Source organism: Cervus canadensis, chromosome 32 (assembly GCF_019320065.1).
Source record: "Cervus canadensis isolate Bull #8, Minnesota chromosome 32, ASM1932006v1, whole genome shotgun sequence".
NCBI lineage: Eukaryota > Metazoa > Chordata > Mammalia > Artiodactyla > Cervidae > Cervus > Cervus canadensis.
Window position 1 is genome coordinate 16,656,231 of NC_057417.1, and position 24,404 is coordinate 16,680,634.

Genomic DNA, 24,404 nt, shown 5'->3' on the forward strand with positions numbered 1-24,404 from the left:
AAACTGTTAGGTAGTAGGTGAAGCCCTTTCCTAGGCAGTGAAGTTGGTGCTTGACCCAAGAGGAAGCGATGGTCCTCTACGATATAAAGTGTCTGAACTCACTGATATTCACTTAGTTGATCCCAAAGGGCCTGAGGGAGAGGTGACATCTTCCAGCTCCATGACATCTGGCAATAGACTGATGACTGGAGACCATGCCCACCTACAAGTAACATGTGGTAGATGGCCCAGGTTGGGCTTTATCCTGTAGCGAGGAGACCTTGCTACCCGTGCTGAGCTTGGGGACCCATACCTTTGGTCCTTTGTCAAGGAATAATGGGCAGCTGGGTATGGAAACTCAGGGTCTGGGAGAGACACAGTTTCCAATGTGTGGCCAGCATTTCCTGCTCTGATGGTATCTGATACAGGGCCAAAGAGGGCAATTTCTTGCATCAGAAGCCCAAAGATGACTTATAGACAACATGGGCAGTCCAGAGACTCTAGGAATCAGGAGGGGAAGTTGCTAAAGCCTCTTCACTGAAGGAGTCTCTGAGGGCCTGTTGATTTTAGGTTCTAGAGCCTGTTGTTGGAGGGGTCTCCACTTAAGGTGGGCTCATTTTAAAGTAACAGCATAAATGGGCTTAAGTAAAATTTGTGAACAAGGGATATGTTTCCTCCAGAATCCAAAAAGGACTAAAAGATGTTGGGCTCGAGTGTCCTTAACAAGTGTGTCAAACAAATGTTTGCAAAGGAGGATGTCATAAAAGTAATGTCATCCCTCACATATATACCATTGACATGCATGCGTGTTGTGACCCTATGGACTGTAGCCCACCAGGCTCCTCTGTCCATGGAATTCTCCAGGCAAGAATACCTGAGTGAGTTGCCATTTCCTTCTCCAGGGGATCTTCCCGATTCAGGGACTGAACCTGGTTCTCTTATGGCTTCTGCACTGGCAGGTGGGTTTTTTTTTTAACCACAAGTGGCACCTGAGAAGCCCACACTATTGATGCTATGTATAATATGGACAACTGATGGGGACATACTTAAGTTACTGTGGGGAACTGAATGGGGGGAAATCCAAAAGGGAAGAGAGAGCTGTTTCGGGACCCTGTGGGTAACAAGGTGCAAATATACTGTGCTCCTTTGGAGATGACGGCAAACTGGCTGAGAGGATGTTGGAATCGGCATTGAATAAAACCTGGCAGCCAAACCTATACTTAGCAAAATATTTAGCATATTTAAATTTAGGTGTTTTAGGGCTTCCCAGGTGGTGCTAGTGGTAAAGAACCTACCCGCCAATGCAGGAGACATAAGTGATGCTGGTTAGATCCTGGGTTGGGAAGATCCCCTGGAGGAGAGCATGGCAACCCACTGTAGTATTCTTGCTTGGAGAATCCCATGGACAGAGGGGCCTGGAGGGCTACAGTCCATAGTGTTGCCAAGAGTCGGACACGACTGAAGTGACTTAGCAGCAGCAGGTGTTTTAAGGGTAGCTGGGATTTGTTTTAATTAGGTGTGGTAAGACACAAAGATATAGAAATGAAAGAAGCTTTTAATGCCTACAGATTCTGAGAAATAGGAGGCCCAGGTCACCATGGAGGGCCACTTGGGGAAGCACCAGGGTCCATCAGGAGGCGGAGGGAGCAAGGAGCAGACTGGGGCAAGAGTCTTTCTCATGGTTTCCATGGGAAGGAGCAGGTGAGGCAGGGCAAGCAGGTTTAGGATTGGCTAGTTTGAATCATCTCTGTGGGCTCTGGGACACAGTGCTGTCCCTAGTTGTCTGGTATCTGCCTCTGGGGTAATTAGAGCAGAGGGATAGTGGTCCTGATTGTAAGAGCACCACAGAGGAGGTGGTTGTGAGTGTGGGCTCTGGATGGCCAGTTTACATGTGAAAGGTACACTCACAGGGGAGTTGTTTGCTATCTCTAGGGATTAGCTAACCCTGGCAGGGCAGTTCCTGCAAGAGGAGCAAGGCCTCAGATGTCAAAGCATTAAATACAGGAACTAGAAAGCATGGTTATTATATTAGGTGTAACTGTAATTTGATGTGTTAGTATAAAGTCCATGAAAGTTTTCCAACTGTTGCATTTTAGCAGATGTTAAAGTTAGTTCCAAACCTATGTTGCAGATGCACAAAAGCCAATCAACTCCCTTTTTGTTTTTGCCATAAAAGGTGTTTTTAGTAAATTTTGGTTTTCCATTTGGGTCAAATGGTGAATTTTTGTTTAATTGAATCTTTTGGTACCTCCCCCTGTATCTAGGTTTCTTTCATTCATTTTTTTTTTTGGTCACTCGATATACTTGAGGGGAGAGGGTCTTTTTTGAAAAAATTTTGGCCACACTCCACAGCATGCAGAACCTGTTTCCCAACCAGGGATTGAAGCCGTGCTGGAGGGCAGAGTCCTGACCACTGGATCACCAGGGAAGTTCCGAGGTTGGGGCAGGGGTGTCTTTTTTACCCTGCTTACAGTTATTTATTTATTCATTTTTCCTACAGAGAGTCTCTCAGATCAGTATTCTCAGGATTAGGGCCTCTCTCATGACAATGGTTATAAAGTTTAGCAACCTGGACTTAAGTCAGGTTTGAATTAATCCCTTCATTGTGACACAGGGCCACCACTAATGTTTTTTGCTCATAACCCCGATGACGGATTTTGTGCCACACCGGTGTAGGCAGCAGGGAGTCAGTGAAAGATCACAGCCCCGAAGCTGGTGGGTCAAAACCATCTTCTGCTGAAGCCCTGCCTCTTCCTCCAAGTGCGCTGTTCCCCCAAGCCCCAGGAACACAGTGTCTCAGGACATTTTTGATTTCTAACCCTCGAACGTCACAGGTTTTTGTTTCTGTCTGTCCAACCACAAGTGGTGCAGAGCTTCTGGCTGGTTGTGGTTGTGCCATCTGCTGGATGGCAGGCCCCATAGAAGACTATTCCCTCCCTCCAGAGAATGCCAGTCCATCTCCACAGTGTTAGAATCCACATCCAGTAAGATCATTTTGTCTATGGGCTGGGTGGGGACCTCAAGCCCTAGACGACAAGATCAGTCCTTTGGCCTGCTGGTAAGTAACAATGGGAAGCAAAACTCACAGGTGTTGATTGGGGGTTTTGCACTGAGAGAGCAGTTGAATATCAATGCTCCTTTCCCCCTACTTTTGTCTTTTTTTAATCGGTTCTCGGAGCATGAACTGCCATGGATGTGCACCTCCAAACCCTTAGGGGTCAGGAGAGCACGCAACAATCCCAAGAGAAGTTGCAGCACAGGAGATGGGCAAAGTCACTACCTTTGCCCGAACAGCAGTGACTCAGGAGTCAATCGAGTGGTCATTCTTAAATCTTCCTGAGATCGTGGCCTCCTTCCTTTCTACAAACAACACAAAGATGCATCCCCAGGACTACAAACACAAGCGCCCTGGGGTGGTGGAGAGGTGGGGCGCGCTACTTTCCCAAACAGAGTCCCTATGACTGCCCTAAGCAGCCAGTGATGGTCATCAGGCTAGACACAGTAAGCAAACTGCTGTGGAACTCTAGCATCCATCAGTTAGGACTTTATGTTGTTTCTAATCTCAAGCAGGAGCCTCAGTGACCACCTGCCAGACATAAGCCACACTCGATGGCACCTCACTCTGGGATGTAGTCAATTAATAACAATAGTTTCTGCCTAGTTGACCAGCATAAAACCACAGAGTGGAAAGAGATGGCAAAATCCATTGGAGATAACAGAACATGAGCTAAAGCCCAAGCTGGCCAGCAACTGGCACTTCCATCCAAGATAGTAACTGTTGCCTTGCAAACCAGTTAACTAGCAAAGGAGCCCATAGTTAAAGCTAACGAGGTGTTCTCAATTGAGTTAGACCATCCTATTTGTGATGCAAATTGTTTTACTTCTTCATCGGGGAAAGAGAGACTCCAACCCTAGGTTAGTGGGGTTGGCCAACACTCAACATTCGACCCCAAAAGATGGGATGGACAGCAATTTACGAGCCACATTTACCTACAGCGCAGGGGAAGTTACCACATATCATGCAGGGCCACACAGGGGGTTGCACTTGGGAACAGAATGAACACGCAGGGGCTTGGGAGGCAGACTTCGTAGTACCGAAGAATGGGGATGAGCCCTGGTTCCTGCCTATTTGAATAATTCAGTGGGCTGAACAGAACTGAAGTCTGCTACTTGGGAATGAGCAGGCACTGTGTCTGGTTCCTATGATAAGAAGGATAATATGGCTAGGGGAACTTTACCTGTGGGATAAGAAGGTGTGGGGAATTGCAGTTAAGCCATTTGAGGCCCTCTCAACTTTACTAGGGAGAAGGCAATGGCAACCCACTGCAATACTCTTTCCTGGAAAATCCCATGGACGGAGGAGCCTGGTAGGCTGCAGTCCATGGGGTCGCTAGGAGTCGGACACAACTGAGCGACTTCACTTTCACTTTTCACTTTCATGCATTGGAGAAGGAAATGGCAACCCACTCCAGTGTTCTTGCCTGGAGAATCCCAGGGACGGGGGAGCCTGGTGGGCTGCCCTCTATGGGGTCGCACAGAGTCGGACACGACTGAAGCGACTTAGCAGCAGCAGCAGCAGCAACTTTACTAGATGTTAAAACAGCTCTCACTATTGAATCTTGGGACTTCCCTGGCAGTCCAGTGGTTATGTCTCTGAGCTTCTACAGCAGGGGGCATGGGTTCAATCCCTGGTTGGGGAACTAAGATCCTGTATACTGTGAGAGTGAGTGAGTGAGTGAAAGTCACTCAGTTGTGTCTGACTCTTTGCGACTTCATGAACTGTACAGTCCATGGGATTCTCCAGGCCAGAATACTGGGGAGGGTAGCCTTTCCCTTCTCCAGGGGATCTTCCCAACTCAGGGATTGAACCCAGGTCTCCCATATTGCAGGCGGATTCTTTACCAGCTGAGCCACAAGGGAAGCCCTGTATGCTGTGAGGTACAACAAAAACAAGAAAAAACAATAGAACTCTAATTGCAGGACTCATGCGACAAGAAGTTATTAAAAAGTAATTGAGTTAATAATGTCACAGGATACAAAATAAACACAACCATCAATCGTATTTCTAGATACTAGCAATGAACATGTGGATACCAAAAATTACAATACATTTACAATTGCTAATTAAAATAATCAAGTGTAAATCTAACAAAGTGTGTCCAGGATATGAATGCTGAAAACTCTACAACACTGATGAAATAAATCAAAGGTCTAAATAAATGCAGAGATATGCCATGGTCATGAATTTGAAGACAAAACATATAGTAAAATGTCAATTCTCCCCAAATTGATAGATTTAATGTAATTCCTATCAAAACCCAGTATGCCTTTTTTCCTAGATACAGACAAGATTAATCTAAAATTTTATGGAAAGATAAGGGAACTAGAATAGCCAAAACAACTTTGAAAAAATAATAAAATAAAATGGGAGCAGTCAGGCCACTGTTTTAACACTTATTATTAATGTATATCTACAGTAACCAGGACTGTGTAGTATTTGCAGAGACATAGATACATGAATCAGGGAACACAGAACCCAGAAATAGTCCCACACAAATATGCTGAACTAATTTTTGAGAAAGGTGTGAAAGTAGTTCAAAGGAGGAAAGATAGACTTTTCAATAGGCTACAGCTATGACATTATGGGCCAAAACCTTGGAATACTGGGCCAGTGAAGAACGAATATAATGGTTTCATTGACGTTCTATTAGGTGGTGATGGGTAGGGAGAAATAATGTACACTCAGCTCAGGATGAAAGCTCCAAGTGCTGGATAATGGTTTATTTCATCTTTCTGAATTCAGCTTCTTCTGATTGATTAGCGTCACAGGTTCTGGTGATGTTCCCATAAGCTCCCACACTGCAAAGCCAGGTCACCCCTAACTGAGCACACAGCCCTCCAGACTCCATGGGCTGTTCCAATAAGCATCTTTCTCAGGCGATATGAGATAGCAGGATGGCTCTCGGTAGCTCCAAAAGTACAGCCTCCTGTGTTCAAGTCTGCCGGAAAAGAGAGCTTTTTCTAGGTTTTGCGACTCCCATCCAACTCCTGGGATTCATTCTGATTGTACCAACCTGGTCACCACCACGACTTCACACACACACACTTGAAGTGTAGCTAGGGTGATTTTGTGTGACCGGTGCGGAGTAGGCGCTCAATTTGTTGAGTTGCTGAATAAGACTGAGCCACAACTCACTGTTAACACTGACACTTGTTTCCGGCTGGATTCTCTGTCCTTCGCCATAACGCTGAGGATCCTGCCAGCTCTTCCGCCCTGAGTTAATGACAGTTATAAAATTCCGTGATTAGCTGTGAGAAAACAGGTGGCCTACCAAAGCAGCTAAGACTACACTTCCCGGAGAGCATTGCGGTACTCTCTTGCGTCAATTTCAGTTTACTTTTCCTCTCAGGGAATTTCCGGGTTGTGTGGGCGGGGCCAAAGGAGTGACCCAATAGGCATCTCCTCAGGCTGAGGGGGTGGGAAATTGTCCAATGAGCATCTCCATAGAGGGGCCAATCAGCGGGAAACTGGGGTAGCCGCCGCGGGTGGCGTCACTAAGCTGCGCCAGCTGAGCTTGGTGGAGCCCAGCCCCTCTGTCCTGCCTATTCTCCCGCTCACTCTTTCCTCAGGCGTCCGTCGATCCGGTTTCCATGTCTCCGGTGGACGCACCACCCCGAAACCTCCACACCCATGGCTGCTAGCCTGAGGAGGCCCTCTTTCACCACCTGTTCTTCCCCTACCGACACGGACGACGAGGGCGTGCGCGGCACTTGCGAAGATGCTTCTATATGCAAGAGGTGCCTGCCCGGTGCGGGGTTAGGGGCCAGCATTCCGGGGGTCTGGGGCCTAGGTCGGGGTGCGGGCTGTGTCTAAGGAATACGCTTTTACGCCAAAAGGCATCGGTCAACTCGTGTGACATCTGTGAAATGCTCAGAGCAGGGATTCATCTACTTAACTTTTAATTATCCAACTTTTGGCGTTTGCCAGGCACGGGACAAGCCAGGGGTTTTTGTGCCTGGGACATGGCGCCGAACCAGGCAGACATGGACTTGGCCTTCTCAGAGCCACATTTGTGTTGGAAACGCGTGAAGCAAGTAACAACTGCAGTTTTGATGGGTTATGAGGAGAAGTGCAGGTCCTCCCTCTTTCATAGGTTACGTTTCACTGGGACTTGTCATGATCCCCATTGTGCACCTGAAACTCAGGCCAGTTAATGGGGGAGATGACCTGTCCAGGGCCACTTAATATTTGCGTGCAGCGCCAGTATTTTCCAGAGCTGTTACCTGTGTGTTATGGGAGTCTACACTTTTAGGGGTGTGGTGAGGGCTGTGTGGGGATCGCTGTGAGCAAAGGTATGTGTCAAGTACCTGAAAGCATGAAGAAGAAAACATGAGGCTTGAGTGTATGCTACTCTTTCATTCATTCAACAAAAATTATTGAGAGCTTACTTTGTGCCAGGCTTTTCCTTTTGGTTGGTAGGTATTCAGTGATTGAGAACAAAAGATGAACAAGATTGACATGGTGTCTGAACTCATCTGCCTGGTTGGAAAAGGCAGGAAGCAAGTAATTACTCAGGAAGTAGCATAATTACAATTTTGTGTTGGGTGCTGAGAAATACAGTGCACCATTAGAGTTTGTAATTTAGTTGATAATGTTTGAGCTGGGAACAGAAGACTTAAAAAAGAAAGAAAATGCATGTAGGAGGGTGTTCAGGCAGAGCAAGGAAGGCTCATGGACTGTTAGAGGAACTGAATAAATGCCTTGGAAGCTGGGGCCGTGTAGGCACTGAGTCCAGAAAACAAGTTTTGGTTTAGGGCTTGTACTTTGTGTAGGTTCTTGGAGACGAAGCATAGTGATTCAGAACATTGACTCTGGAGCCAGACTGTCAGGCTGGTCCCAGCTGCGGAAACTTGTGCAGGCTACTAAACTACTTTCTGTTTCAATCTCCTGATCTATAAAGTGGGGATGAAATAATATTCAGTCATCTGTAAAGTAAAGATGAAATAAGATTCAATATTAGTAGAGCACTTAGGACAGTGTCTGGCATGTGCTAGGTGTTAGTGGTGGTTGATTACATAAATAAATACATTCATAAGTATTAAAGGCCTGAAGGCAGTTCTTGGTGGAATTTATGACGTTAATGAACTACACCCAGCTTATTTCTTCTCCAGCTTTTGGTTGCTGTTGACTACATCTGTAGCACTGTTGAATTAAAAGCAGTTTTTCTCATATTGGCTGCTGTCTGCTAAGAAAATCAGAAGTGTCTTCAGAATTACCAGAGGAAAATAAAATACTTTTCAAGAGCAAGTTAGGGTTAGGTTTACTTAATATCAATTGGTAATGATTGGCTTATTTAATGTTTGTTGGTAACATTTGCTTGCTCGCGTGTGTGCTAAGTTGCTTCACTCGTGTCTGTCTCTTTGTGACCCCAATTCTGTAGCCCACCAGGCTCCTCTGTCCCTGGGATTTTCCAGGCAAGAATACTGGAGTGGGTTGCCATGCCCTCCTCCAGGGGATCTTCCTGATCCAGGGAGTGAACCTACTGTCTCTTAGGTCTCCTGCATTGACATGGGGTTTCTTTACAACTAGCACTACCTGGAAAGTCTGGCTAACTTGCTTACTTAAAGCTAATTAGCTACTATATATAAGATAACTAATAAGAAACTACTTTATAGCACAGGAAACTCTACTCAATACTCCATAATGACCTTTATGGGAAAAGAATCTAAAAAAGAGTGGATATATGTCTATCTATAACTGATTCACTTTGCTGTAGTAGCAGAAACTAATGCAACATTATAAACCAACCATATTCCAATAAAAATGATTTTTAAAGCAAATTAGCTATAAAATAGTTCAGACACAAAAAGTACAGAGAAATAATGTAACTAGAGCATGTCTTTCCTTGTCTCTCTCTTGGATAGTTTTATAGTTTCAGCTCTTCTCTGCTTCGGATTTTAGCGCCCTCAGTGTTCTTCAGCCATCTCAACATTGTAGAGAAAGTTTGGGTTTGGAACTGCAGAGAATCTAAGGCAGTGGTTCCCAGCCTGAACTGCACACCAGCGTAGACCATGGAGCTTTTAAAACATATGCAGTTACTTGGGCCCAACTCTGGATTCACTGAAGCAGAACCTTCTGGGATGGGTCTTGGGTCTATAAAAACCAGACCTGTTTGCCATCTGGATGCATTTCTTCAGAGCCTTTTTTTCCTTTTCTTTTTTTTGCACCAGGTTTTCTCGCATCTGGAAAAAACATGGGATGAGATGGTGAGAATCCATAAGTTAATGTTTTAAAAACATTTTGCAGGATTCAAGGACTTTCAAAGTCTGATACTGTGACTTGCATCTTCCCTGTAATGTTTAGAAGCCTTAAGTCTTGTCACAAATTCATCTTGTTAAATAGGGATTCCTTGTGTGAATTGTGGGCACGTTACTGTCTTTTCTGCCTCAGTTTCCTCATCTTGAAAATGAGGATAGTAATGGTCACTGGCCTTTTGGATGGGAGGATTAAGGATTAAATGATGTCATACAGAGGTTAGCACAGGATCTGGCATAAAGAAAAGCCTAAAATAAATTCTTATTGCTAGTTTTAATTTGTCTCCAGTCTGAATGTTAGTTTGTTTTTTTTTTTCCCAATTATTTTTATTAGTTGGAGGCTAATTACTTTACAATATTGTAGTGGTTTTTGCCATACATTGACATGAATCAGCCATGGATTTACATGTGTTCCCCATCCTGAACCCCCCTCCCACCTCCCTCCCCATCCCATCCCTCTGGGTCTTCCCAGTGCACCAGCCCCGAGCACTTGTCTCATGCATCCAACCTGGACTGGCAATCTGTTTCACACTTGATAATATACACGTTTCGATGCTGTTCTCTCAGATCATCCCACCCTCACCTTCTCCCATAGAGTCCAAAAGTCTCTTCTATACATCTGTGTCTCTTTTTCTGTCTTGCATATAGGGTTATTGTTACCATCTTTCTAAATTCCATATATATGCGTTAGTATACTGTATTGGTATTTATGAATGTTATTTGTTTGAAGTTACTGAAATAGCTGTGGGTCTGACTGGTTCCTGCCACCCTGAGTTACAGCTGTGAGATCCCTAAAATCATGTTCAAAAAGCCAGTTAGCTCCCCAGGGCTCCTACAGTTCAATTGTTTCTTTCTTTTTTTAAAAAAATTTATTTATTTGGCTGCACTGGGTATTAGTTGTGGCATGCTGGATCTTTCATTGCAACATGCAGGCTCTTCATTGCAGTGCAGATTCTCTAGTTGTGGCTCATGAGCTTCATTGCTGTGTGGAATGTGGGATCTTAGTTCCCCAACCAGGGATCAAACTGTTAGTTCCTCTGCATTGGAAGGTGGATTCTTAACCACTGGTCTACCAGGGAAGTCCCTGTTGTTTCTGTTTTAATTTGTTCTCTTCTTTGGTACAGAGCCCTTCTGTGGCTAATAATGCTGTCCTTGGTCTTAGCTGTTTGTTGTGAGGATTAAACGTGCAGTGCCTCCAGCAGCGCTTGGTACATAGTAGGTGTTCAAAACTGGTCGTTGTCGTCATCAGCATCATCCCATTGTCCCCAGTCTTCATCAGCATCACTACCACAGACTGTATCCCTCCTCCAGTCCAATAGTTAGAGCTCTTCTGTTCAGGTATACTAGGTTTATGCCTAAGAATCCCGTCTGATTCAATAGCTATCTATAAAGCACTTAGTGTTCTTGCTAACTTACCCCAACTCCCCATTCCTCCTCTCCTATCTCCCACTTCATGCTGTGCCCCTCAGTCAGTTTCCCACTCTTGTTTACCTTTAACCCCCAGCCCCCTCCTGCAGCTCCTCCTGAGTCCTTTGAAATTACTACTTTGATCACCAGCCACCTCTGTTTCCTTAGCCTCTCTTTAGTCATTCCCTTCCTGTCTTTGCACTGACCCTGGTCCTTCCCTGGGGGCATTGTTTACTTAAAGCCAAGTCTCGCCTCTGTTTTCTCATACCCTGGCTGTCCTAGCATTGTGTGGGTGCTTAGTCACTTCAGTAGTATCCAACTCTGCGACCCTATGGACTATGGCCTGCCAGGCTCCTCTGTCAATGTATCCTCCAGGCAAGAATACTGGAGTGGATTGCCATTTCCTTCTCCAGGGTCTTAGCATTAGGATGGTCAAAATTTATGTCCTTACTGCCCTTTGTCTCCTCCCCCTGTTTCTTTGAGACCCATGACCCCAGCAGCCTCTCCTCCATATTGCTGTTTTCTGTCTGTTTGCTGGTTACTCACCTAATTCATTGACGACTTGGGCACCTGGCCCACAAGCCTTCCTGTTCATGCCATCATCCTAGTTGACTTTCTAGTGTGTGTGTGTGCAGGACCCACCCTATAGGCCGGGTACTTGTTTTCTTGAACACCTAGCCTGCAGTGATTACCTCTGCTCATTCACCTCTATTGCCATTCCTGCCATAATCCCCTGGATTTCCAGGTGCTGCGTATACCACCTCACAGATGAACAGTGCAGCACCGTCCAACCCCAGTCTCTCTTCAGCATGCTTGATCAGTTATTTCTGCTCTGCCTTCAGAACCTCAGGGCGTCCATGGTTTTCTCCAGCCTTTAGATGCTCCCCTATAGGCTCCTAGCTGTCAGTTGAGCTCAGAGTTCATAGTCCATTCCCTGGTAATTCTCTTGGCAGTGCATTTATCTCCCTTGCCCTTCATCCTAGTAAACCTCAGACCCTGTATTGAACCAGACTCTCCATCTCCACCTTGAATACTGATGGTAGAAATCACACAGCAGGGCAGCTTGGCCCTATGTGGACTCGTGTCAGCCAGCCTCTTCTGTACTCTTACGAGCTGACTCATTCATTCCAGTATGATTCTTTGGCTAGCTCCCTTTCCCACTCTCCGGAGACTTAAATCAGACATTTTTCACTTTCCTCCAACTTTTGATTTACTCCACCTTTCCTTCATCTTCAAGATCATCAGGGTGATGCCAGGGTATTGCTTCACAGAAAGTGGAAGCCTTCAGATTGGCACTCAATTAACTTCCCTCCTGGAAACTTCACCATCCTTTCCTACCATGAGAGTTGTCAGTGTCCTCTAGCAGAGAACATTAGAAATATATCTAATTTAGTTAAACAGGGTTTTTTTGTTTTTTTTTTTAATTCGAGTATAGCTGCTTTCAAAATCACTGCAGATGGTGACTGCAGCCATGAAATAAAAAGACGCTTACTCCTTGGAAGAAAAGTTATGACCAACCTAGACAGCATATTAAAAAGCAGAGACATTACTTTGTCAACAAAGGTCCGTCTAGTCAAGGCTATGGTTTTTCTAGTGGTCATGTATGGATGTGAGGGTTGGACTATAGCTTAGCACCGAAGAATTGATGCTTTTGAACTGTAGTGTTGGAGAAGACTCTTGAGAGTCCCTTGGACTGCAAGGAGATCCAGCCAGTCCATCCTAAAGGAGATCAGTCCTGGGTGTTCATTGGAAGGACTGATGCTGAAGCTGAAACTCCAATACTTCGGCCACCTGATGCAAAAAGCTGACTCATTGGAAAAGATCCTGATGCTGGGAAAGATTGAGGGGGGGACGACAAAGGATGAGATGGTTGGATGGCATCTCTGACTCAGTGGACATGGGTTTGGGTGGACTCCGGGAGTTGATGATGGAAAGGGAGACCTGGCGTGCTGTGGTTCATGGGGTCGCAAAGAGCCAGACACGACTGAGACACTGAACTGAACTGATAGCTGCTTTAGGGGCTTCCCAGGTGGGTGAGTGGTAAACAACCTGTCTGCAATGCAGGAGACGCAGGTAGACTTGGGTTTGATCCCTATGTCAGGATGATCCTCTGGAGGAGAAATTGGCAACCCACTTCAGTATTCTTGCTGGGAAGATCCCATGGACAGAGGAGCCTGGCAGGCTACAGCCCATGGGGTTGCAGAGTTGGACACAGTTGAGCGCACATGCACACACACACATAGCTTTGCACTGCTGTGTTGGTTTCTGCTGTTGCATGTGGTGAATCAGACGTTGTATATGTGCATCCCTTCTTCTTTGTCTTTCCTTCCTGTTTAGATCACCGCAGAGCGCTGAGTAGAGTTCCCTTGTATACAGTGGGTTCTCATTATTTGTCTGTCTTATGCATAGTGGTGTCTATATGCCAGTCTCCTAACTCGTCCCACCCCCTCTTCCCACGTTGATGTCCATATGTTTGATCCCTACATTTGTATCTGTTTCTGCTTTGCATATAGGTTCATCTGTACTATTTTTCTAGATTCCCAATATATTCATTAACATACGGTATTTATTTTTCTTTCTGACTTACTTCACTGTGTATGACAGCCTCTAGGTCCGTCCACATCTCTGCAAATGGCACAATTTTGTTCCTTTTTATGGTAAATGGATTTAATGACTCATTCTCATGAGGGAGCGCTCACCTCATGGGGAGCTTTGGGGTCTCTCCATAAGGGGTATAAGAAAGAACTTATAGGATTTAGGCTTTGGTTGGATAATTTGCTTGGGGGGAGGGGTTTTCAAGGAAGCAGGGATTTGCCCAGGATTGGGTGCTCACAGGAGGCAGAGACAGTTCTGTGGTTGCGTAGATAGCTCAGAAGGCGGTGTGACAGACTTCCCCAGTGGTGCAGTGGATAAGAGTCCACCCGCCAGTGGAGGGGACACGGGTTTGATCCCTGGTCCGGGAAGATCCCACGTGCTGCAGAACAAGTAAGCCTGGGCGCTGCAACTCCCGAAGGCCGCGCACATAGAGCGCTGCAGCGAGAGGGGCCACCTCGATGAGAAGCCCGAGCTCCGCATCCGAGAGCAGCCCCTGCTCACCGCAGCTAGAGAAAGCCTGCGCAAAGCAGTGAAGACCCAGCACAGCCTGGAATAAACAAGCTCCAAAAAAAAAGAGAATTAAAATAAATGACAAAATTTATGAAAAAAAGAAGAAGGAGGTGTGACTCGAGTCAGATATGCTGTGGTTAATAAAGAAGCCATAGTCCCTCAGCATCAGCCGGGGGACAGGAGTACTGGGGACCCTGCAACAGGCCTTGGTTTTGTCTGTTTGGACAAAATTATAAAGGAATCCTGGTTTTGTCTCACTTCATCACTGTTCTAGTGTTACCTTGTGCAGGTCGTCCTGTGAGATTGTTTCTGTCCAGCCAGAGGACAGCGTGGCCTCTGTGAGCACCAGGCGAGCATCTAACAGCAGTGAAGCCTGGCTCACGGCGCCAGGCCCGCTCCTAGGGGTCAGCATCACTTTTCTTTTTTTCACTGGGGAGGAGTTGAGTCTTAGACAGATGGGTGTTGGCCAGGCAGAGGAAAATAGAGACGTCGAAGAGCATAGAGATCGAAGCTCTTGAGATTGAAGTGTTAGGGGAACTTGACCTCTAGTGGGGGCTAGGTAGAATTCTGGAGAGGTTGTCAGGGAACAAAGCAGGAATGGTCCTGCGGGTTTTAAAGTGGGGAAACTGACATGCTTTGAGTTTGTATTTTAGAAAACTCCCCAGGGACTTCCCTGGTGGTCCAGTGGTTAAGAATCCACCTGCCAATGCAGGGGACATGGGTTTGATCCCTGCTTTGGGAGGATTCCCCCATGCCGTGGGGCCATCAGGCCTGTGAGCTGCAACTATTGAGTCCACGGTCTAGATCCCGTGCTTTGCAACAAGAGAAGCTGCTGCAATGAGAAGCCAGCTTGCTGCAACTCGAGAAAGCCTGTGTGCAGCCTTGAAGACCTAGCACAATCAGAGATAAATAAAAATTTAAAGAAAAAGAAAAGTCCCCAGCAGCTGTGGGGGGAGACAGGCTGGCAACAGACGGAAAGTCTGTTCCGTTTTCTTCCTGTTGGCCGCAGCCCTTGCTCACCTGACCTGGCACAGAACGTCCTTATTGTTTTGCCCGCTTCTAGTCTGGCCACCTCCCCTGTCCAAGTGTTTATGCTGTGGCCAGGGTGATTTTTCAGAATCACAAGTGTTACCCTGTCACTTTGTTACTTGAAACTTTGATTCTCCATCTGCCACAAGGTAAAACGTGACACTCAGTGGTAGGACACACCTCACCTTTCCTGATCAGATCACACTGCTCCAGATCTATCCCTGCCAACCGGATATCTCTGTTTGGTTGTCTCAGAGTGACCTCAGGCTTCCCTGGTAGTTCAGCTGGTAAAGAACCTGCCTGCAGGGCTGGAGACCTGGATTCGATCCCTGGGTTGGGAAGATCCCCTGGAGAAGGGAATGGCCAGTATTCTGGCCTGGAGAATTCCATGCACAGAGTAGCTTGGCGGGTTACAGTCCATGGGGTCTCAAAGAGTCAGTCAGACACAACTGAGCAACTTTCCCTTTCAGAATGACCTCAAATTCATTATTTCCGAAACTGCACTCTAGATAACCTTCCCCAATTTTCTGACAAGCCATCCCTCCCCCGCCCCCCGCCCCCAAGTCAGTGGATGGTGCCCGTTTCCCCTTGGTTCATGAGTAAAAAAGATTGGAGTCATCATGGAACTGCCCTTGCACTCACCCTTTCTGCGATCAATTACTCAGACTTTAGATTGTACCTGGAAAATATTTCTGGAATCTATTTGCGTTCCTCCACCTCCACGGCTGCTGACTCAGTCCACGCTCAGGTCATCCGTGATCTGAGCCAGGGCGCTAATCTGCCTGCTGAGCTCCGCAGTGGTGCTTCCCTCCCCAAATCCAGTTCTCACACCGAAGCCAGAGGTTTGGGAAAGGTGCCTGAGCCCATGTTACTCCCTGGTTTAATGGCTTTTTATTGCTGGAGTAGGAAATGGCAACCCACTCCAGTATTCTTGCCTGGAAAATTCCACGGACAGAGGAGCCTGGCGGGCCTCAGCCCATGGGGTTGCAAAGAGTCGGACACAATTGAGCACACACACTCTATTGCTGTTAGGAAAATAGCGAAGTTCCTCTCACGGGGCCCACCCGGCCCTGCCTGCTCCACCCTGCTTCTCCAGTTTTGCTTCCCCCGACTCTTTCCCTTCTCCCCACCTCCCTCTCAGTTCCTCCAGCCACCCTGAGCCTGCCTCCCCTGGGGCCTTTCAGCAGGCCAACCCCTCCCGAGATGCTTTCTGCCTCCCCTCCTTGTCTGATCAGCTCCATGTCATCCCTCAGACGAACTTCTCCACTTGATGTTCTTTACTGAGACCCTGCTCGATGTATGGCGACTCTGTTGTAGTGCCGATGTAGAAGTGAATGAAGCAGGCACACGCGGCGCTCTTGTGGGGCACGTAATGGGGGAAGCAGCCAGGAAACAAACCAGCAACGTACCTGACACCTGCTCTGGTGGGCGCTGCCGCAGGAGTGTGGAGGGAGTTGCCCCGTGAGCTGGGATGCCCAGGGACAGTCCCACCCAGAAGGTCAGTGCTGGGGAGGAAGTAAGCCTGGGGATGGACAGGGGAAACAGTGTCCCAGGCAGAGGGTACAAAGGCCCTGGGGCAGGAGCTGGCCTGGCTGGTCCAGGAGTAGCAAGACCGCGGGGGAAGAGGAGGAGAGGAGCTCTTGTGAGGACCCAGCTTTCAGTCTCAGCGAGATGGAAGCCTCTGGGGGCCTTGGAATGGAAGATACATCCACTGTCTTGGGGTGGAACAGGATCCTCTCAGCGTCTGTGCTGAGAACAGGCTGTAGGGGGCAGCATGGAGGCAGGGAGACCTGCTCTCGGAATAGCTCAAGTCAGATGCTGGGGGCTTGGATCAGGATTGTAGTGGTAGAGATGCTGGGAAGCCATGATTCTGGATACACTGAAGGCTGAGCTGATAGAGCGTATTGACAGATCAGATATGCGGTAAGAGAGAGGAGTCGTAGATGGCACCGAGGTTTTTGGCTTGTGTCAGATGTGGCTTCTTCAAGGAGGCCTCTCTGGCACCTGCAGGCAAGATACAGCCTCTGTTCCATGTTCCTGTGACACTCTGTGCGTCTCCTTTGTGGTAATCAGCCCAGGTGTAGTTCAGACATGTTGTTTAATGTTTGTCTTTCCTCAGAATAAAAACAAAGCAGGGACCTGTCTACTTTAGTGCCATTCACAGTATAGACACACAGCATGTGTCGGATGGTTAAAGTGATTAATGCTCAGCCGCTAAGTCGTGTCTGACTCTTTTCGACTCCATAGACTGTGGCCCATGAGGCTCCTCTGTCCATGGGATTTCCCCAGGCAAGAATACTGGAGTGAGTTGCCATTTCCTTCTCCAGAAAATGATTAGACCTGAATACAAGTGCTCAAGATGATACTTCCTAATGAGGTCTTAGAATTCTGGTGTTCTGCTTTGCTGGTTTTCAGCATTCTGTATGTGTTAGAAACCAGACCAGGGGCCGTAAGGCTGAAATTCTGTTGTGCAAATTATAGAAGTTCATCTGATTTCTCAACTAAATCCAAAAATTCCCCCCCTCCCCACCCCGCCCTGCCACCATTGTCATGAAAGCAGGTCACAGGTCACAGGATCACCTCTTAGGAAAGCCGGTGTTTTCCTGAGGGCCCTGGCCTGACCAGCCTACTGATTGCATCTTCACAGCTGTACCCCAGAGAGCAGGGCCCAGCTTCTGATCTGAAATATTTTGAAGGCAAATGCCAAGCTGCTTTCCTATTTTTAATTTGCATTTCTAAAATCACAAGTGAGACCGACCATTGTCTGCTCACACTCGTGGATATTTTTAGTGCAAATCCACTCTCCCATGTCACTACCCTACTGGGTTGTTGTCTTTTTTTTGTTTGGTTATTTGTATTTTTATTACTGATTGGTAAAAACCTTCTGTATCTGCAATAGTGATCTGTTGCTTCGCTATTTGTTGCAGTGTTTTCTTTCAAGCTGTTGCTTGTCTTTCAGTGTAGCTTGTACTGTCCATTTCATAATACAGAAGTGGTGACTCTTCAGGTTGTAGAGTCTTGACAACGTAACTTTATGGCTTGTGGTTTTTGGGTAAAGCTTTGAAAGGCCATTCTTAATCCTTATAGCATTTTCTTTTAGCACTTCTGTGGATTTGGCTTTATGGTTAGATCATTCATCTATCTTCATTGTTTTGTACATCGTAAGATGGCAGTTTTAACTTATCTTTTTCAAAGCTTATTTATTTGGCTTCCCTGAGTCTGCCTTGCTGTGCGTGGGCTTTCTCTAGTTGTGGGCGAGCAGGGGCTACTCTCTAGTTGCGGTGCACAGGCGTCTCATTACAGTGGCTTCTGTTGTGGAGCGTGGACTCTAGGCATGAGGGCTTCAGTAGTTGCTGCATGTGGGTTCAGTAGTTGTGACTGGCAAGCTCTAGGCACTTGGGCTCAGTCGTTTTGGCACCTGGACTTAGCTGCCCTGAAGCATGTGGGATCTTCCCGGACCAGGGATCTAACCAGTATCCCCTGCATTGCAAGGCAGATTCTTAACCACTAGATCACCAGGGAAGCTCTTACCTTAATTTTGTCACAAATTATTAGCCAGTTGTCACTACATCATCTGTTGAGTGGTCTGTATTTTCACCATTGATTTGAAATGTCCCTTGTATCACATACCAAATTCTTATATATATTTTAATGCAGTAATGCATATGTCATTCTTGACTTGCAGTTAAATTTTTTTTTTTTTTTCATTTTGATGTCTGAAAACTTCTGAGTAACAAAATTACTCAGTTGTGGATTGATTCAGACCTCCCATAGCTTGCTTCACAGGGGAAGGGTAGATTTATGGCAGGTTATCAGAATTTTTTGTCCATGTGAGCAGCTGTGCTCCAGGCAGAAGGAAAAGGAAGGAATACTAGCAAGAGACATGTTGTGCGTCTGAAACCGCCCCTTTTCATCAGGAAAGCAGTAGCTTTTTGGGAAGGCCTACCCTGTAGACTTCCACGCACTTCTCATCAGCTAAGGTTAGAACACATGGCTCTGCCCCTGGGTGCAGAAGAGTGTGCACCTAGTAGCGCAGATTGATGCCTGAAACCAAATTGGGGTCCTCTTAGGCAAGGGGGTGAGTGCACATTGGAGAAGGAACTGGAGGATGTGCTACATCCTTCATCTTTTTCCCCTCGAGAATTTCCTCAGACAGTCATTTTTTTAAGGATCATTTTTTATAGTTTTATTTACTTTTGGTTGTGCTGGGTGTTTGTTGCTACGCAGGCTTTTCCCTCCTTGGCGGCGAGTGCAAGCTTCGCTCTAGTTGCGGTCCACGGCTTCTCACAGTGGTGGCTTCTCTTGTTGCCGAGCATGGGCCCTAGAGCACAGGCTCAGTAGTTGTGGCTTAGTTGCTCTGCAGCATGTGGGATCTTTCTGGATCAGGGATCAAACCCGTGTCTCCTGCATTGGCAGGCAGATTCTTTACCACTGAGCAACCAGGGAAAGCTCCCTCAGATGTTGATAGAAGGCTGGCAAGGAGAAGGAGATAATTTATACAGAGTAAGATATTCAGTTTGATGAGTATTGGCAGTTGCATATATCTGTGTACCACCACCTGAAACAAGATATAAAATACCTCTGGGACTCCAAAAAGTTCCCTTGTATCTCTAGTTGGTCTCTTTACCAACTAGAGATGGTCGGTTACCCAGCAACCATTTTTCTGATTTGGGCTCTCACAGGTTTCCCAGTTCTGGAATGTCGTATAAACGGAATCATACAAAATGCATTCTTTTTGTGTCTTCTTTCACTCAAGATGGTCTTTGAGATTCATCCATGTTGTGCACATTGTCAAAGATAAAGCTGGATGCCAGTTAAAGTGGAAAGGTCAGATATTTTAGTAAGTAATAACTATTGCAACAGGGAAAAGAATCTAGCATGAACTAAACTCAACTCTGATTTGTATAGAGGGTGTGCGAAGGGGAGAATGAGGGAGGAAGCAGGGGGACAAGGCAGGAATCAGTAGAATCAGAGAAAAATTATAGAAAGTGTGAAAAGGGGAGTTAGTCCATGTGAAACCATCTGGATTTGCTAACTGGGAGACAGCAAGGCTCTATCTTCAGGTGTTGCCTGGAACAAACAGTAAATTCTTCTAGAGTTTTCTCAGGTCGTCCCCCTATGGGGGACTGGAGACATCCTTAGGGGTGTGGCCTCAAGCTGTTAGAAACTATGTCAGTGTTTGCTCAGGTCTTTATATTATAGGCCAAGACCAAGGTCTAGTCCAGGAGGGCTCGTTGGAACCTGGCTAGAGTTTGGTCGAGGAGAGAATCTTTGTCACTGTAAAATGGCTTGCTCCTTTGTGTGTTGTGTGAATACACCATGATTTATTCATCCATTCCACTGATGATGAACATTTGAGTTGTGTCTAGTTTTTGGCCATTCTGAATAAATGGCAATGAACATTTTTATATAAGCCTTAAATTTCTCTTGGATCCAAGAGTAAAATTGGTTAGTCATAGGGTGAGTATGCATTTAACTGCAGACAAATTTCCAAAGTGGTTTATCAGATTATACTTCCCACCAGCAATGTGCCAAAGCTCCGGTTGCTCCATATCCTCGTTTAACATTTGTCAGTGGGTGAGCAATAGCGTCTCATTATGGCCTTAAATGGCATTTCCTTGGTGACAGATGTATACTTATTGGCTTTTCCTACATCTTCATTTGTGAATTACCTATTAAAGCCCTTGCCTATTTTTATTGATGATAATGTTGATTTTTGACTTGTTAGAGTTCATTGTATATTTTGGATAGAGATACTTTTTCAGATGGATGTGTTTTACATATACATACACATATAGGAAAATGTGGTGGTGTGTGTGGTCATTTTGTCACTAAATTGTGACCAACTCTTTGCAACCCTATGCACTGTAGCCTGCCAAGCTCCTCTGTCCATTCTCCAGGCAAGAATACTGGAGTAGATTGCCATTTCCTTCTCTAGGGGACCTTCCCAACTTGGAGATCGAACCCTGGTCTCCTGCATTGCAGGCAGATTCTTTACTAACTGAGCCACCAGGGAAGCCCAACATAAAGGAACATGAGCTGCCTTGGCTCTCTGGGTACAAATCCAGCTGGCAGCACTGGTATAGGTCTATTTCTGTTTCATCAATCTATTTTTCCACCTTTATGCTGAGACCACACTGTTTTGATTACTTCAACTTTATAGCAGGTCTGAAAATTAAGTAGTATTAAGCAGTTTTAGTTCTCCAACTTCACTCTTCTTTTGAAGATTTGTTTGGGCTATTTTAGATAGCCCTTTGTGTTTCCATTGTAGAATCAATTGTTAGTTTCTTACAAAAAAAGAAAAGATGGCTAGGGTTTTGACTGGGAGTTAGTTAGAAACTTAGCATTATTCAGGTCCATGGCATCCTGTTACTATGTTCTGTGTTATAGTAATTACATTTTCTGGTTTTGTTGTTAAAAAGTTAGATATGGGACCTTACACCAAAGGGACTGACTTGATTCTCCTAGTTATTTCACTCTCTGTGAATGTAGGTTCCTTTTCCATTTACACTTTGTCCCCTATTCAATGACTTCTTACAAGCAAGACAGTAGATTGTAGATCATATTACTCCTTATAAAGTAATTAGATGTTACATGAAGCCAAGAGGCCAGTCTCCTTTGGGAGGAAACTATCCTGTGAGTCTTCTTAGTTATTCAGACCCAGTTTTTCAGGTGGTTGATCCCTTAAGGTCTGCTGATCTACTCAGGAAAGCAACAAGAAGCTTTCCAGAGTTCCCAAGAAGGAAGCGAATCCAGACTCTGTTTAAGTACAGAGTCTGTTGCCCTCAAGACTTTGCTTCCTGTCTTCCATTTATAAACCAAGAGTGAAACCAACAGGAAATAGAAACCAAAAATTGAAACTAAAAGATGTGAAAGAACAACAATAAATTTAAAAATGAGAGCAGTATCTTAAAGACCACAGGGCTTCCCTGGTGCCTCTGACAGAAAAAAATCTGCCTGCAGTGCAGGAGACCTGGGTGGGATCCCTGGATTGGGAAGATCCTCTGGAGAAGGGAATGGCTACCCATTCAGTGTTCTGCCTGGGGAATTCCATGGACAGAGGAGCTTGGCGGGCTACAGTCCATGGGTTTGCAAAGAGTCGGACACAGCTGAGTGACTTAACTCTTTCACTTAAAGACCACAAGCAGTGTACAGTTAAAATCCCTAACTGAGGAGTTCAGGTTTTTTTAAGCATGAGGCACCTGTTCTCCTTGCTTGGCCCTGCAATAAACCTTTCTCTGCTTTAAGAAAAAAAAAGAAAGAAAAATCCCAGACTTGAAAAATTAAAAAAAGAAATCTTTTAAATTATTTATGTATTTTTTGGCTGTGCCAGGTCTTAGCTGCGGCACAAGGGATCTTTTATTTCAGTTGCGGCATGAGAACTCTTAGTTGAGGCATGTGGAATCTAGTTCCCTGCATTGGGAGTGCAGAGTCTTAGCCACTGGACCACCAGGAAAGTCCCCCAAACTTGAAAATTAATGCTGAGAATACTCATTGACCTTTTTTTTTTTGCAATTGCTGCTGCTGCTGCTGCTAAGTCGCTTCAGTTGTGTCTGACTCTGTGCGACCCCATAGACGCCAACCCACCAGGCTCCCCCATCCTTGGGATTATCCAGGCCAGAACACTGGAGTGGGTTGCCAATATATGGAATTACATATCTACATATGCATCTGTGGGCTTCCCTCATGGCTCAGCTGGTAAAGAATCTGCCTGCAATGTGGGAGACCTGGGTTTGATTTCTGAGTTGGGAAGATCTCCCAGAGAAGGGAATGACTACCCACTCCAGTATTCTGGCCTGGAGAATTTCGTGGACTGTGTAGTCTATGGGGTCGCAGAATCAAAACACAACTGAGCGGCTTTCACATACATATTCATCTATAAGTAGTTAAACAACACACACACACACACACACACACACGACAAATACGTACCATTTAAGCACCTGAAACATTGGGTGGGCGTGCATGCTCAGTTGCCTCAATGTCCAACTCTTTGCAGCCCCATGGACTAGAGCCCGCCAGGCTCCTCTGTCCTTGGGATTCTCCAGGCAAGAATACTGGAGTGAGTTGCCACGCCCTCCTCCAGGGGATCTTCCCGACCCTGAGGTTGAACCTGCAATTCCTGTGTTTCCTGCCTTGCAGGCAGATTCTTTACCAGTGAGCCACTGGGGAAGCCCTGAAACGTTGGGGGTGGGGTCTGAATCCACATAGGTAAGTAGGTTTGTAAAGTAGTCAGATTAATTTCCCTGAAGGTTCCACAGCTTGAACAAACTAGTACTTAGGGTTGTTTTGAGGGTGCTGTGTGTCTCTATTTGTCAGGCATTTGCCTGGCACGCAGTAAGCACATGATGAGTCTCCAGGAGAAGTGAAACGAACCAGCCGCTGCCTTGTTCCTGCTAGTCTGAGACAGCAGGGAGGGCCCCTTCCCGTTCCCTGAATCCTCAGATGAAGAAATCCCTGTTGGAGGGCGTTTCACAATTTTCCATGAATTTTCCAGTATTGCAATTGACATTCATGCAAATAAGACAGAATCAGTAAATGTTTCTTTAACGAATAGATGGTTGGGCCAGATCAGTGTTTCTCACAGGAGGAATGTGAGATGGTTTTAGGTGGGACAGAGATAGATCTTTTAAATGTTAATAGTTAGGTATTTGTTACAGTGTGTGTTAGAAGGAAATACTAGATAGCACATCAGAGCTGAGTACTAAGAAAATTGAGTTTATTTAAAGACCTATTACTTTGGGGAGAGGTTGTTGGGGAGGGAAGGATTGAGAGTTTGGGGTTAGCAGGTACAAGCTAGCATATATAGGATGGATAAGCAGTGAGGTCCTACTGTATAGCCCGGGGAACTGTATTCAGTATCCGGTGATAAACCATAATGGACAAGAGTGTGAAAAAGAATATATTAATAGATATATGTATAGCTGAGTCACTTTGCTGTAGAGGAGAAATTAATATAACATTGTAAATCAGCTACACTTCAGTAAAATAAATTTTTGAAAAAGACATATTACTTTGACTAGGTGGTACGTGAGTGTCATGAACATTTTAAAAGCAGCAGTAGGTTGGATGAAGACCGATTGAGTGACTCTTTCAGGTCTTTCCAAATCTGAGATTGTTGACTCTTCGATTCTGAGTTTGAAACATGAAATCATGATATTCAGATGGAAGGGATGTTTTCTGAGTTTGGGAAACGAGTGCGATCGTGGACATGACAGCAGACCTAGGTGCACAGTGCCAGGGAGATCTCCGCTGTTAACATTTCAGTATCTACTTTATACGTCTTACACATTTGTTCTAACAAACTTAGGGATGTCCTGTCCATGTAATCTTGTAGCCTATCTTGTCGACCTGATACTATAAGTCCAGTTCAGTGGTCTTATTAGAAAAAAAAAAATCTTTGTGTTCATTCCTAATTATTTTCTAAGGATAAAATCCCGGTAAATGGGACTGTTAGCCATTGTGTTCACACGTAACTCTGGCTCTTTGTACCTGTTGCCACAGTGCCTTGAAGCATGACTGCCAGTTACCAGTTTGGGCAGTGGTGCCCCAGGGCCCTCTTCTCATCC

The 24,404-nt window shown here is 45.8% G+C and overlaps 1 protein-coding gene across 1 annotated transcript in view; it reads left to right on the top strand.

The window, feature by feature from the left end:
* Positions 1 to 6,537: 6,537 nt before the first annotated feature.
* Positions 6,538 to 24,404, top strand: part of LCMT1 (leucine carboxyl methyltransferase 1) — a 65,555-nt gene continuing 47,688 nt past the window's right edge. The window contains exon 1 of the mRNA XM_043456044.1: positions 6,538 to 6,777. Within this exon, the coding sequence (XP_043311979.1) occupies positions 6,671 to 6,777 (107 nt within the window). The 5' untranslated portion in view covers positions 6,538 to 6,670. The remainder of the gene's footprint in view (positions 6,778 to 24,404) is intronic.